Source organism: Gavia stellata, chromosome 11 (genome assembly GCF_030936135.1).
Source record: "Gavia stellata isolate bGavSte3 chromosome 11, bGavSte3.hap2, whole genome shotgun sequence".
In the NCBI taxonomy this organism is placed as follows: domain Eukaryota; kingdom Metazoa; phylum Chordata; class Aves; order Gaviiformes; family Gaviidae; genus Gavia; species Gavia stellata.
This window is the reverse complement of record NC_082604.1, coordinates 7,015,311-7,029,933: the sequence shown is the minus strand read 5'-3', so window position 1 is coordinate 7,029,933 and position 14,623 is coordinate 7,015,311. Positions and strand designations below refer to the sequence as shown.

At 46.7% G+C, this 14,623-nt stretch overlaps 1 protein-coding gene across 1 annotated transcript; it reads right to left on the bottom strand.

Annotated features, from left to right (window-relative positions):
* Positions 1-11,551: 11,551 nt before the first annotated feature.
* On the bottom strand, positions 11,552-14,161 carry LOC132317711 (transcription cofactor HES-6-like). The gene is given in 4 exon segments (XM_059822781.1): positions 11,552-13,713; positions 13,811-13,897; positions 13,969-14,055; positions 14,057-14,161. Coding segments are annotated over 4 exon segments (879 nt in total). The 3' UTR covers positions 11,552-13,113.
* Between the last annotated feature and the right edge of the window lie 462 nt (positions 14,162-14,623).

Genomic DNA, 14,623 nt, shown 5'->3' with positions numbered 1-14,623 from the left:
TTCTGGCTCTGCATTATATCTAGTAGTTGCAGACAAAAAGAAGCTGCTGTGGCAGCACGTGAATACTGTTTAACCTTAGTGGACAATATGAAAGTAAGAAAACACTTGCCCTTCACTAATAAGATGCTTTTTAGCTGAAGAACAAATTGTGAAAGAGGTGCAATGTCCTGAGGTGTACTATGAAAGAACAGTTTAGGTGGCAGGCTCTTTGCTTCTGGTGTTACTCACAGGACATGTGTTTACACTGGTTAAAAAACAAAACAAAAACCCACCTCAAAACACACAAAAACCCACCACCAAAATGTCATAACAGTTGTCAGCACTGGAGTAACCAAGATGAGCAGGTGCTGTGGCATGACTGTGATGCATTTCCAGTGGTGGGTACAATGATTTCTGTGTAATACAGAATGGGGAAATTAGTAGTGAGGCAGTTCTCACCCACCTGCCACAGCTGGGGTAGATGGCTTGGTGGCGGAGCTGTTTCACCACCAGCCCTCGAGGGCCATACTGCTTTGTACTTCATTCGTTTTAACTAGATAAAAGGAGACAAATCTAAGGATGGATTAAAATTTCCTGGTGTTCCAGGATTTGTCAAGGTGTACTTCTGTCTCTGTAAGACAGAATATAGTGAATTTTTACCCTCTTTAAATGGTTATAATGGTTTAAAAGTAAACTGCTTGTGTTGCTGTTGCACTGTCAACTTCAAAAATGCTACTTCTGTCCAAGAAAGTATTGGCTGTACTTTTTTTTTTAATGTGTTTGGCCATCGCTTGTCTAAGGTAAGGTCTACTGCTTTCCCTTCTGCTGTCACCAGCTGACTCCCTTTGAAATCTCCTGTGGCCTTTTTGCATAGTGGAAACAAAAGAAAACCAAACCTAGAAACCAGAAAACCCAGGAATCCCATCATAAAAGTGTTGGATAGATTTAGCAAATGCATTTCTCTAGTTGGCTTTAATCTGTCATTTTCTTAGCTGCAGGAAGCAGAAGAAGGGTTGGGTGGCCTGTGCTTACCTCTGCTCGGATTTAGGCGAGCGCTGGGACTGGAGTGGCTCAGTTCTGCGGAGCCCTGGAGAGACAGACTCAGTTCTTTCAACTTCCCAGGTAAGAGCCACATCCCTGGTGTGGGTTGTACACGGGCATTTATACCAGTGATTTAATCTGAACCATCTGTCTGCTCTGTATGCTGTGACTTGTGCTCCTGCTGACTGCATCTCTCTAGCTTTTAAGTGTTTGCAGTTTTGTTGGGAGCATATACAAAATTACTGGAGCATACAAAGACTGAAGCCGATATGTAAATTGGGCTCGGTGCTTTTCTTGTGCTTGTGTTAATAACTTCTCCAACCTCCCTTAACTTCCAGTTTGAATTTTGAATACTGACAAATCTGTCATCCCATATTTTGGAAAATGTTTTTTCATGGTTCATTTGCATTTCTAAATCTGGTAAAAACAGAGGTTTATGATGAAAATGATTAACTAGATTGCAGACCAACTTCTTTGTGCTAAACAGTGAGGAGTGGCAATAGCTACAATGCAGAGGTACTGTTGCTTTTAGAGTCCTAAAATGTGTGGTTTGTTTCTGCAGCAATACAGAATTCTAAGAAATAAAATTAAAGCTTGTTATTTTTCTCTTGCAGCAACAGAACACGTGTAATTTACTATACCAAGCAGTATATTTTAGTATCAGATGGTATTTAAGTGAACTTTGTTGTATTCTTTTATTGTGCAATGTAACAGCTATCTGCTAGAATTGTTTCTCTTCCTGTTTGGGCTAAATGAGGCTTTAATTTACTGGAAAAAAATAAAAATCTCTCTCCAGGAAATAGTGGAGTTGAAAAATTGTCTGTATCCAGGGCATGGAAAACCCAAGACTGACCTGAAACCACTCTGGGTGCAGGATGACCTCCGGAGTGGTGTGGAAGGCTCGGTAACAACCCCAGCCCTCCAACTGAGCTCTGCAAGCTCCGGGGCTGCTCTGCCTGTGCCTTCGGGCCTTGGTACAGAGACTCAGTTACCAGCCTGGGGCCAAAAGCAGCATCTTAAGTATTGCAGTTTGTGCATTTAAGAAAGCATATGCTGTGGCACAATGCATAAGGAGGTGACAACGTGAAGAATGTGGCGATCTGGAGTAATTTCCAGTGTCTATATGCAGTTGTCTTTACAAGCCCCTCCTTTTTTGTGTTCTGAAGAGCTGCTGCCTGCCTGTGAATAGTGAAGACTGTCACAGCTGCTCTGTGCAGGGCTGGGAGGGGAGGATGGGGAGGAGTGCCTTCTGTTCAGATCTGATTTCTAGGAAGATGCATACCTCTTCCTAAACTCCACCTCCCTGCCCGCTGCTGAAGGCTGGAAGACTTTTGTTCACTGTTGGTTGCCTTGAAGTTCTCTTTTGCCTCCCTGCCTTTGAGACAAATCCAGATACAAATATATGTATTTCAGAATGGTGTTGAAATTTGTAACTGCTGAAATCACATGGCAACAATGAAGGAGTCCCACATAATGTAAAGAACTAGGAAATCCTTCTTCCATTGCCTTTTTTATGCATATACAAAAAGATGGTTACCAAACTGCTTCAAATGGAAGCTCCTAAAGCTTTGGATATAGTCAGGCAGTGTATTTAAGATTCTTTTAATAATAATTACCTTGTGTTACATGAGCAGTGAATTTAAATGAGATCAACTGTAAAGACCTGATTATGAAAGCACTTAACGCACAACATTGTTTTGTAAGTCCTACCAGTCCACCTAAGATCCCTTCCCTGTATGTACTCTACCAGTATGAGGTGGTGCTTAAGTCTTAAATTTAAAGAATAGAATTTTCAGAGATTTCTGGTTTGGATTTTTGAGGAAAATCTGTTTGGGTGGGTTTTTTGTTGTTGTTGATTTTTTTTTTTTCTTTTTTAAAAGTTTGCTAGTCTGTTAGATACCTTTATTTTGCTAATCTGTTAACTATATCCTAATCTGAGTAAACCCTTTATAGTCTTGAATCAATGTCACAGCAGAATGATTGAACCAGACTGCATACTGTAAATGGTTTTACAGATTTCACTTACTGACAGAATTAGTTTGAAGTGATATATGACTGCCCTTGTCACCTAATTTAGTGTTCATAGGCCTGTGAAGTTTATGGTGCTGACTCTTACTCATTACGCTGACAACAGTGGCTTTACAGGTAGAGTCTTTTTGAATGTATTTGACAGGATCAAAGGGTCCAAATGCTCAGGAAGTTGTTGAACAGTGGCGCTGCCCATAGTGCTTTCCGAGGGGACAAACTGAAGTCATGCAGAGGAAGGTCGTGATGTCTTGGCCACCGTGATGTAAATCCTCCATGTGTCTGAAGGAGCCGGCAGTAAATTAGGTCCAGGAAGCGCAGCACTGCATTCGAATGTGTTTTAAGAAGTGTCTATAAATGGAGATGGTATTTATCACCTGGTGGATTTATACAGTCTAACTTGCTTATTCAAGCATTTCCAAAGATGACTTTTAAAACTTTCAAATATAAAATTTGTTTTTCAGTTGAGAGAGGGTGTGAGAGAGAAATCTGTATTGTTTGTTCTGCAGGAGTGTTCCCAGGAGTATGGACGCTAACAGCCTTCCCCAAACTTCACAGACAGTATCAACGCACATAGTAGTGACTTGAAGCTGACGGCCAAAACTTACTGTGGGTAAATTGCCATAATTAAATGTATCCACAGCCTTCCAAGCATTGTGTGTTGCCATACCTCTAAGCCTGTTAGATAAGACTAGAGTTGAACTGTGACACCTGGGATATATATAGAAGGTGACAGTTTGCTGCTCTGGAAACATTTGGGTGGTTGCACTCTGGTTTGTGACTTTCATGAAAGAATTGGAGGAAGAGGATGATAACATGGTTCCAAAGGGCACCATCTCTTCTTTGAAATCGCTTAACGCTACCTTTTTAAATAGTTTTGTCAACAGCAAAACACAGTTTTATCTTTCTCTGGGCGAGATGTAGTGGTCCCTTGTCAGAGAGAGAATTTGAGAAAGAGATGAAGATGAATGTCTCCTGAGTCACGTGAATATTTGGACATTTTAGGAACAGTTTAATTGAATGGAGGCACGGAGTTGTTAAAATACAGACACAAAAGGAAGGCACAGGGTTAAATCTGTGTGCCTCCATGAGCTGTGACCAGAACAAATGAGAAAGTTGTCAAAACAGGGAAGGTTGGAATTGCCCTGTGTCTAGACAAAAAGAAGTGGGGGGGGGGGGGGGGGGGGAATCTGAGGAGGAGAGAGAAGTGATGTTTAGAGCTTTTGGAACCCAGCCCCATGAAGGGCTGTGTTCACCTGGGTTCTCTGCTAAGCTATGTTCCTGAATTGTCAGAGTCTCAGTACAGATCTGAACTCTAAGGTAACATTTAGAAACTGAGTCAAATCAAAATTATGTGTCCAGACACTTCAGATTTTGGTGTCTTTGAAGATCGAACCCCAAATAAGTAATTAGGCCACTTGAATCCATCTATGGCTTTATTCAGAGCAATGTATAAAATAACTTTGTCTAAACACTTTCTTAATATTAAATGTTCTCTAAAAACAAAACCAGTAAGTACAAAACATTCAAAAAACGGTACTCTTTTGTTCCAGGGGAAGGACAGGGGAAGTGGAAGCCCTTCCGCTTTTGAAGGTGTGTGTGTTTTATTTCTTGCTGCTCAGATGCCATGGTTACAAGCACTATGGAAAACAAACCAGTGGTACCAGGTAGGCTCCCCCGCTATTTTCCAGCAGTCACAATTTCTCTGTCCATTAGTGGGATTCTAACAGGAAAAGGAGCAAGGCTGAACGCTGATGTCTTTCAGCAACGCAAAGGACCAGATGTCAAAATCTTCTCATTTCAGCCAGAGAGCCGAATCCTCCCCATTACATTGTAGGATTCTGCTACACTTCTAAGGGGAATGTATTGTGAGCAACGGGTTTTTTTGTTTTGGTTTCTCATCAACAGGAATGAAGGAAAAGTGAAGGCAACACACTTAGCAGGAGACTTCCCCACAGACCGATAGGTTTTCCCAGAAGTGGTGAAACTAACTGGGATCGGGATCTATGGTTGAATCCGTTACTTCTTGCTTGGCCAACCATCTGTTTTCTTGTGGCAAGGACCTGTTTGTTACAGGTGATTCAACGTGTTGAATGACTGTGTAGTTAGTGACTGTCTGCATATGCTGTATGGTAAAAGTAACTAACAGAAAGATTGCCAGCCTGAAGAGTCCACCCGTTTGTGTATGCAAGATTTAAAAGTACTTGGCGTGGCATCTGATGTATTCAAGGAGGGAGATAATACCTGAGGATTCCCTTGGTATTGCCAGCACTGCTGGGATCCATTTTCCCAAAGCAGGCAGGCGGTGTGCTTGGAAGCATGCTCTTTGGGAGCAAAAGGGGAAAAATAAAAAACCCCCAACCAAACCAAACAATGCTCGAATGCATGTAATTTTCTTTCCTGATCTACTTATTTTACATGACACTGATTATATTTGTTTGCATATTTCATTTCCCATCTGGCCTGTGTTATTTACGTCTGTCGATCTTTACACGTGTGTGTGTGGCTGAGTCAGAGCAGTCATTGCTAGGCTGGCCAAGGAGAACGCGTCTCTGAAGTGTTCAGGGCTGGATGGGTCTTACAAAACCTGTTCGGGTGACCAAATAAAACAAGAAGATGGAGCATATGCATCTGTCATTCACCCTAGATACATCAACACTTGCTATTTATGCAAAATCTTAGTGTTTCACCCAATACCTGAATCTCATAATATTTTAGTCATAGGAGACTTCAGAACGTAAGTTTTGAGGACGTTGGGTTTTTTCAGCCGAATTTGCCAGTTAGGCAATAAAAACCTCTACCTTGAGAGATGTGTGAACAGTTCTTCATTAATGTAATTCTGGAGTTAAATCCAAACCACATGAATAGAGAATAGAGGGAGGAGTGTCCGGCAGCAGACTCCGTCCTAGGAAACAGAGAAGACTTTGCTTGCTTTGAGTGTACTTACTTGAATTTCATGTATAATACAAATTAAAGCACAAGAAACCATTTGCTACATTCAACAGCAGTCACGCCTGTGACTGGCAGCAAAAGCCTTGATGTCAGGGCAGACTTCATGGTTTTGAGATACGGGGAAATGCTCTGGCCTTACGGACTAGTTCATTCTCCCTCTTAGTCTAAGTAAGAGTTCTTCACTGTAGTCCCCTTCCTTTTTTCCTCTAGCAAATAAGAAAGCTTTTTCATCAGCTCCTACGAGCATTTCTCCCCTTCTATCTGTGCTGTTAAATGATTCATTAGGCCAGCTGTAAACTGCTGTGTAACTGTCTGAACCCACAAAAGACACGGGCAAGTTGTTGGCAAATTTTCTTTGTATCTCCTCTTTCCCCCTCAAAATACCCTGAGATAATACTTCTCCCTTCATTGTGAAGCCTTGCTAGAACTATACAAGAGCAAAATGTTACTGGTTGTCGTTATAACAACTGGCACATCAGTATAATAATATTTTTGTTGCATCTTTTAAACTTAAGAAATAAATAAATAGATTCCAAGGTGTTAAAGCAAGCAGATAGATGTTACTACTTGTCCTCCCTGGAAATGCAGCCAATAGGCATTCTAGCAAAAAGCTGAGAGGTAAGAATCTGGTTCGTGGTTTTGGTGGTTTTTTTTTTTTTATTTTAAAAGGGGTTCAGGGAGTAGATTATAATTTCACAAATAGAAGAGTGGTGCTTCTTGGAAGGAACAGGGGTGAAAACAGACTCCTAAGTAAGCACGGAGCATCAGGATCTTGGGGTTTTGCATTGTATTTTGAAGACTCCCTTTGTCACTGGAGTTTTCTAGCCTTGGAGCAATGCTCTGGTTCAGCGTTGGCTGAAAGGATGTGAATCACTTTTCCTGCTTCCTGCAGCAACTGAAAGTGCAGTCTGTCCTGCTGTTACTGAGTCACCCTGACTGGCTGTGCTCTGTCACAGCCAGCGTGGTCACCTTTAAGCAGCCAAGTGCTGCTGATAACACAACGCAGCAGAAAAGCAGCTGTGTAGGCCTGTTGGTTGGCTTCGTTGTCCCTGTTGTCCGTATGAGAGTGCTGCTCTGGGCAGCTGCTTCTGTGCATATGAACAGGGGCATCTAAGGTATGATGTGGGAGTAACTGTGCCCATTGGGTCTTAAAATCCTCTTTTTGAGACCAAGCACATTCAGGAGCTTTCCAAACTATGTGTTGCTTTGCATAAAGCTTTCCGGGAACCAGAGGACATCCTGGGCGCTCTGTACGGGCATCCCAAAGCTCCCAGGAGCACATTGTTGTTTGCTTGTAGGTTGCTGTCATGGACTTCTCTGGAAACTTGTGTTGTCTTATTAAGAAACTGCTGGTTCAGTGGAGGGGTTAATGAGTGGGAGGCTTGCAGCTGCTGTGAGAGTAGCAGCTACTCAGTAGAGATTTGCTCCAGAATCCTAGATTTTGGTAAAAACTGTGCACTCCCTCTGCCTGGATGAGGGGATTCAATTACACTTGTTTTCTGACTGGTTCATCCGCTCGTGCGAAGGATAGAAAGAATCTGGACCATGCTCAGATGCATGTAACATAGTCTCGGACTCCTCATACTCTGCGGGCATCTGCTGAGCGTCTGCTGAGTGGCAAAGGAGTCTGTGTGTTGTTTTGGAAGGGGGCAATGTGTAGGTAGATACCACCTGTGTTTGCAGTCAGCTGTGAGTAACGAGGGCACCCTTGTTTTATGAGGGCTGGTCATACACACCAACCAGGCCCAAAGGAGGCAAATTTGCTAGAAACTTGTGTGATTCAGGTCTTGGTGAGGCATATGGGTGCTGTGAACAACCTCTCTGAGTTGGTGGAAAAGTTTGATGGGACTGATAATGGAGTTGATGTCTCTTCTGTTCCCCACCCCCCAAATCTGTGGGACACCAATTGCAAAGGCTGTTGCACAGTGACAGTGGAAGGGATTTTATGGTGACTGTGCCTAGAACACGTTGGTTCTCGTGAACTCAGTTTAGGGAGAATGAAATTCTAAAGTTTTGCTAGCGTGCCTCTGTCAGGAACAGTCCAAACTCCAAAACCCAGTGAGGCTTCCACAGGGGGCCACTAGAAGCTGAAACCCATTGTGAAACACATAGCTAAGGGGATATGCAGGTTCCAGGTGATGCCCAGTAATTTCCCTTTCCCCTCAATGGGCACATGATTTTAAGGATACTTTTAAAGTGTGCCGCTTTGGTGATTTTAAATTAGACTGCTTCACTTTGTACTTAAATGGTCTAGAATCTTTGCAGCGGTCAGCTGAGGGAGACTGAATGGGAGCAATTCCTGAAGCTATCTGCAGATGTGTGCTTGAAGATGCCCTAGGTCTGCACTTCCTCAGATGCAAAGGAAAACTACTCACCATGCTTTCAACCTAAATTTTAGCCTGAGATCAATGTGAAACCTAAAAAACCACAAATTGAGGTAATTTTATACTTAAGAAATCTAAGGCCAGAAGGGAATCAGCTAATATAATTGCTTTTATGTTGTTGTTTTACTAAGTAGTTTGTAGTTTGTAACCAAAGCAACTTGTATTTGCTTCTGGAAAGATACTGTCTCACTTGACCTGATGACATTAAGAGAAAGAAAATTCATGGCTTCTTCCAGTGTGTAATTTCAATCTTTTTCCTTCTTATTTCAAACAGCTTGGACCCACTATCTAGTTCTTGGCATTTAAGGCTCTACTGGATTAAAAGACCTTTTGAAGCCATGACTTCCTCAGCTGGTAAGTGAGCAATATAGCATACGTATAATATAACACATGCAGTATAGCTAATCAAATCACCCTCAGTCATCCTCCTCTTTAACTAAATTAAGCTTAAAGTCTCTTGCTGTAAGCTGTATTTTCATGTTTGAATGTTTTCTGCACCAGCTTTCATTTTTTTATTTTTAACCTTCTTAAAATGAAGTGCCATGAATCACACTTGCTGAAAACAGTAATGAAATGCTGATATTGTATAGGGAGCTAAAAATCCCATGGAAGGAGAGAGACTATTTTCTCCCCTTTTCTTTTTCTTTAGCTCAGCTCATGCAGAAGCCTGAGAGGCTTAAAGCGCACAATTTTGTGACACTATTCATTTAGTAACTGTGAGCTCAGGAAATCTCTACCAGAAAAGAGTATAAATGCAACTTGGAACCAGGGATCTCATGCAAGAAAATGAAAATACGTCTTGGGAAGCAAAGGAAGAATAGGCTTTTGGTTAAGCCAGCTAGATTGGTGGATTGATTTGATCCTTGAGTTTTCCATGCGCTTCCTGCGTGACCTTGTCCAAACCATTGCGCCCATCTGTGGAGCAAGATGATGTTCTTCTCCTGGGTCCCATCCGTACTGGCTTGTGTGTTTCTGTGGTCCAAGTGAGCATGGCCCAAGCTGTGGCTGGTGGGCCAAACTCAGCAGGGGACATGCTGTTTGGCCCAGTTGTCTTCGTCAGCGGAGAGAAGGCAGAGCTGCTTGGGCAAAAGTCTCAGTATGTTCCAAAAGCTGAACACCAGATTCATAAACCCCATGTGTCTGCACCCATGTCCCTGCAGGGCGGAGGAGCAGTGAGGGCTGGAGACCTGCTTCGTGTGTGTGTGTGTACGTGTGCACAGAGCTGATGCTTGGGGATGGGGCCATAAACTGGGAAATCCTAAAACTGGGCTCCAACAGAGAGATGTCAAGACTGGATGGCTCCTTGGGGATTTTATCTGTGGAGAGTTTGCTGTACTGTGGCAAGTCCTCCCAGCTGACCTGGTCTAACAAGGAGCAGTTTTCCCCTGCAACAGGTGTGAGCGACTGACATGCAAAGAGAGGGGAAAATGAGCCCTTCTTTCTATTATTCTCCAACTGCATATCAAACGAGAGTCCTCCTGTTAGTGTGCTGCTCCTCTCTCCTTTTACAAGGCGGTGCGCTGTCAGATCAGATAGTCTGTTTGTATTACTTTGGAATGGAAAAGAATAAAGCCAGTTTCTATAAAGAAGGACTTGAAAAGGCTTCACTGGTTTTTCATCAGAGCTGCTGGAAACCTTCCTTCCCCCCCACTGCCCCTTCCCCAGTCCCACCCCTGAAATGCTCACCTCTCCCTGCCTTTGTCAGGGAAGTGTCAGATTTGACACCTTTGCAGTAAGGTACAGAAATGCAAATGGAGAAATCCAGCAACACCTAATCAGAGGATGTAAACTTTCTGTGAACCTAATTTGTGGATTTAAAAAAAAAAAAAGCCTTATTGCTAACACATTTCCAAAACGCTTTTGACACTTTTTAAAAAACTCCTAATAGGCCTGCTTTGACCTGGCTTTTTCTTTTCAGCTAATACAGGACTGAGAAGTGCACAGGGAAGAGGCCTGTTATCCCTCTGCTGTGGCTATTCTTAACCATCCCGGCTTTGGGAGAGCAGGCGGCTGTGGCCAAGCAAGCTCGCACCCCTCTGCCTGTTCCCTTCCGCAGCAGCGGGGATTGGATGTGCCCGGGTCTCCAGCCCTGCTGTGGCAGATGTGCAGGGAGCTGTGTGGGCCCACCAGCCTGCGAGGGTTACCCCAGGTGTGGGAGGTGCAACAGCACTTGCAGCAATATACACAGGAATGGGAAAGGGAGCAGGTAAATGGGAAGGCCAGCTTCAGCTCTGATTCTCCAGGGCCAATACGGGAAAAGTCAAACAGCACGTCTGCAGTGCTGCTTAACAGAGATGACTCTGCTGCTACTCCCTGCCAAATCTACTGCTGAACTAAAGCTGGCACTTTCATGTTGACTCTTGGCTGTGTTTCTGTCACTGAAGTGTCAGGATTTGCACTTGCTTTCACAGGAGCGTCCAGAAGAGCCCTAACCCGGGGGTCTTTCATCTCATGGAAATGAAGCCAAGCCGAGCTGCCTCCGGTGTTCCTGCAGCAGCAGAGGGGCCAGAGGGGCTGTGCCAGCCCAGGATCAGCTGGGGATGTCACACACCTGAAGACAGCCAGCCCAGGCAAGTCTCTGCAGCCTAATGCTGCTGTGTGCGTGCGCTGTTGTTGTGTTAAGGAAACAGGCTGTGGCTTTACCTCCCCCTTGAGAGCACTTTACAGAAAGGGGTGTTTTCTAGATGGTAAAAGCAAGGGACTCTGTTTTAGAGAGTAACATACTGTAATGTGTGAACTGCCCTTGGTGATTACAGTGAGGTATCATTCTTTAGGCTAATTAATCAGAAGTGGAGAGTGAAGTATCAAACACTATGTGTGATACCTAGGCGAAGTAGCTTTATAAAATGTAAATCTGGCCTAGTGCTGAGGTTCAGTCTGAGAGGTCATCTTGTGTGTAGGGTGTTACTTTTAGTGCAAGTGTCCCAGGCTCCTCCTTCATTTACACTTCAAAACGCTAACCTCCCTCCCTAAAGCAGAAAGGTCACTACAGAAGCTCTCACCTCCCTCTGCTGAGCTGGTTTTTGCCCTTCTCCCCCCAGTTCAAAGGGAATTTAGCATAAAAGGGGATGAGAAGAACCAAACAGATCTGATGACCATCTTTGAATAAGAACACCCACCTCAGGTAACTTAAAGAAAATTACAAAGGAGAGGTCTTACCAATATCTTAGTTTCCATTTTTATTATTCCATAGGGTTGTTAACAAAAGTAAGTTACATGTCTAGTCCCTTGGTAGTTAGGTTGCTTCCTTTCTTGCTTGTTCTATGTTTGGGAACTTCCAGGTATTAAGCAACTTTACATTCCTTTTTGTTTTTCTCTTTACAATGTTAGCTATCTGAAAGGTATTATCACAGCATAATTGGCATCTCCCAAAAGTAGGAACAGGGGAAGCATCAAACCTCCTGTACAAGAATGCTAAGGGTGTCCCCCCCCAGCCCCCTAGAAACATATTTTTTTTAATTTTAAAGAATGCTTTCCAAATCCATTGCACACTCTCTTCAGCTTTGCATTCAAGAGCAAAAAAACCCCCACTCCAAACAACCAAAACAAACAAACAAAAAACCCCAAAACCCCTGTGAAGTCATGCCCCAGGACAGGATTTGCCTAGCACTTCTGAAGTTAGGACTGTAGATGTATGAGCAACACCTTCAGAGGGAAGATCAAGTAGAGTAGATTTGAGACTGGCATCCAGATAAACTAGCCCAGAAATCTGTGGCCTAAGATCAACCCTACACCAGTATGACCTTGCTCACTGCAATAACTTAAGTGTCTTCTACTATTAAACAAAAGAAACATTTGAATTCCAATACTTGAGCTAACAATGCTTAGTACAAGAATTAAGTGCTTAATTACCAGCATTGTTTCCACAACATACACATACTTTTGTTAATAGTTAATAATCGGGAACTGTATTTGTAAACTAGTTAGAAGTGCATCACACTCCACAATACATGCAAGCAGTTGTGAATTCAGTATTTTTTATTAAAGATTAAAAATAAAAAAACATTTGACACCCTAATATACATAAAGTCACAATAAACTCAAATGTGCTAAAAGCAACATGTGCATAAAAGACACTCATTTCTAAAAGGCACCCTGCCACCAATATCTTTTCAATGTCCATCTAATTCCAACAGGTTTCTAGTTTTCTCTTCCTTCACTGAAGGCGAGACTCTAGGCTGCTACCACGTACAGATGCTAACCACACCAACCCCTTTCAGGGATCTTTGCTATAACTAGAACACTTAAAACTGTGCATGCACACTTATCTGAGCTTCTCATGGAGTTAACCGTCATGATTTAAAATGCACAAGGGCTTTTTCTTAAGAGAAAAAGGTAGCGATATTTGGGCCACTTATAAGGGCCCAGAGAAAGAGGCAGGGTTATAAAATATCTGCTGTGTATCCACCGAAGAGCTTTGCTACTACAGGCCAACTCCCTCCTCCCCCCCTCCCCTCCCCAACCTCTCATAAAAAGAACCCCTAAAGTTACAAAACGCCGCACACACACACGCACATACACACGGATGAAATGTTAACACGTTTAGCTATTAGCCTGTCAGGGCCTGACAGCGTAAGAGTGCCATTGATGCAGTCCCGAAACGCAGCCGTGCCAGCTGCACGCACGCATGCCGGCGGTCCCCCACGCCGCTCGGAGGGCCGCAGGGGAGCACGGGGCCCGGCTGCTCTCCCTGCTAGGTAGGTCTCCGTTGACGCCTGCCCGCGCTCCTCTGTTACCAGGGTCTCCACATGGACTTGGGTAAGGTAGGCGAAGGCAGGCCGCGCGTCCGGGAAGCGTCCAGTCCGTCGGTGGAGGTCTGGCCCGGCTCCGCCTCGTCCGAGTCGGAGCAGGTCTCTTCACTGGGGGAGGGCGAGGGTGCCGAGGCGGGGAGAGCCAGGCCCAGGGTGCCCAGGGAGGCCTCGGCTGCTGGGGCCAGTGCCTCGCTGCCGGGCCAGGGGCCGAGGGCGGGATCTGCCAAAACGTCCGCGATCAAGTCCGGGAAGCCGCCCTCGTTGAGGGGCATGGACTCCAGCAGGTGGTTGAGCAGCTCGGCGGCCGTGGTGGCGTCGATGCCGGGGCAGCTGGAGACGAAGGTGTGCACCTCGTGCATGCACTGGATGTAGCCGGCGGCGAAGCGCTCGCTGGCCTCGCGCTGCAGCCGCCCGCCCTCTGCGCCGCGGGAGACAGAGAGGGGAGCGGGGTGAGGCGCGGCCCGGGCCGGGCCCCCGCCGCCGCCCCGCCGGCACTCACCGAGGGAGCGGCGCTCCAGCACGGCCTGCACCCGCCGCACCGTCAGCTCCAGCACCTCCGCGTTCTCCAGCTTCGCCTGAAACTGACCCGGGGCGCCGCGGCCGTCAGCACGGCCCCGGGCCCCGCCGCCCGCGTCGGCTCGGCTCGGCCCGGCCCCGGCCCCCGCCCCGCCGCCTCACCTCGCTGTCGGCCAGCAGCAGCCGCAGCTCCTGCAGGCTCTCGTTGATCCGCGCCCGGCGCTTCTTCTCCACCAGCGGCTTCCTCGTCTGCGGGGACAACAGCGCCGTCAGCGCGCCGCGCGCCCGGCCCCGCCCGCCGCGGCGCCCCTGTCGCTCACCTTCCTGTCGGCCCTGGCCTCCGGGCAGTCCTCGTCCCCCCGCGGCGGGCGGCCCTTGCCGGGCCGGAAGGAGGGCGCCATGGCGCGGCCCGGCGGACCCGCGCTGCTCCGGCCCGCTCCGCTCCCCTCCGGCGGCTCCGGTCCGCTCCCCGCCCCGCCCCGCGCCGCCCTACTTATACCTTCCGATTTGCATGTCAATGAGCCTATTGGCCGCGCCGCGCGGGCAGCCGCCGGAGCGTTGGCCGAACGGGCCAATGGAAGGCGGGCGCTTTGTCTGCGCCGGGGCGGGGCGGGTGGTGGGGGGCGCGCGCCGCCGAGCACCGTGGTTGCCGCCGGCCCCTGCCGGCATTGTTGGCCCGGCCCGGCCCGGCGCGGTGCGGTGAGGTGCGGGCAGGGCTGCGCCGCCTGGGCCGACCGTCTCTTCGCTCCCCGGCGCTTGTGACGGCCTGGGCAGCAGCACCGAGGCCGGCAGGGCCCGGGGTGCTGGCGGGGGGGGCGTGCCCCCTGCCTGCAGGGCGACAGCTCCTGCTGCGGCCTCAAAGCGCTGGGGCATGTCGGTCACCCCCAAAACCGCCGAGCTCCCGCCACCTACGTGCTCAAAGCCTTAGAAAACGGGCGTGGGGCTTTCCGTGGATCAGCCGGAGACCGTGCTCGA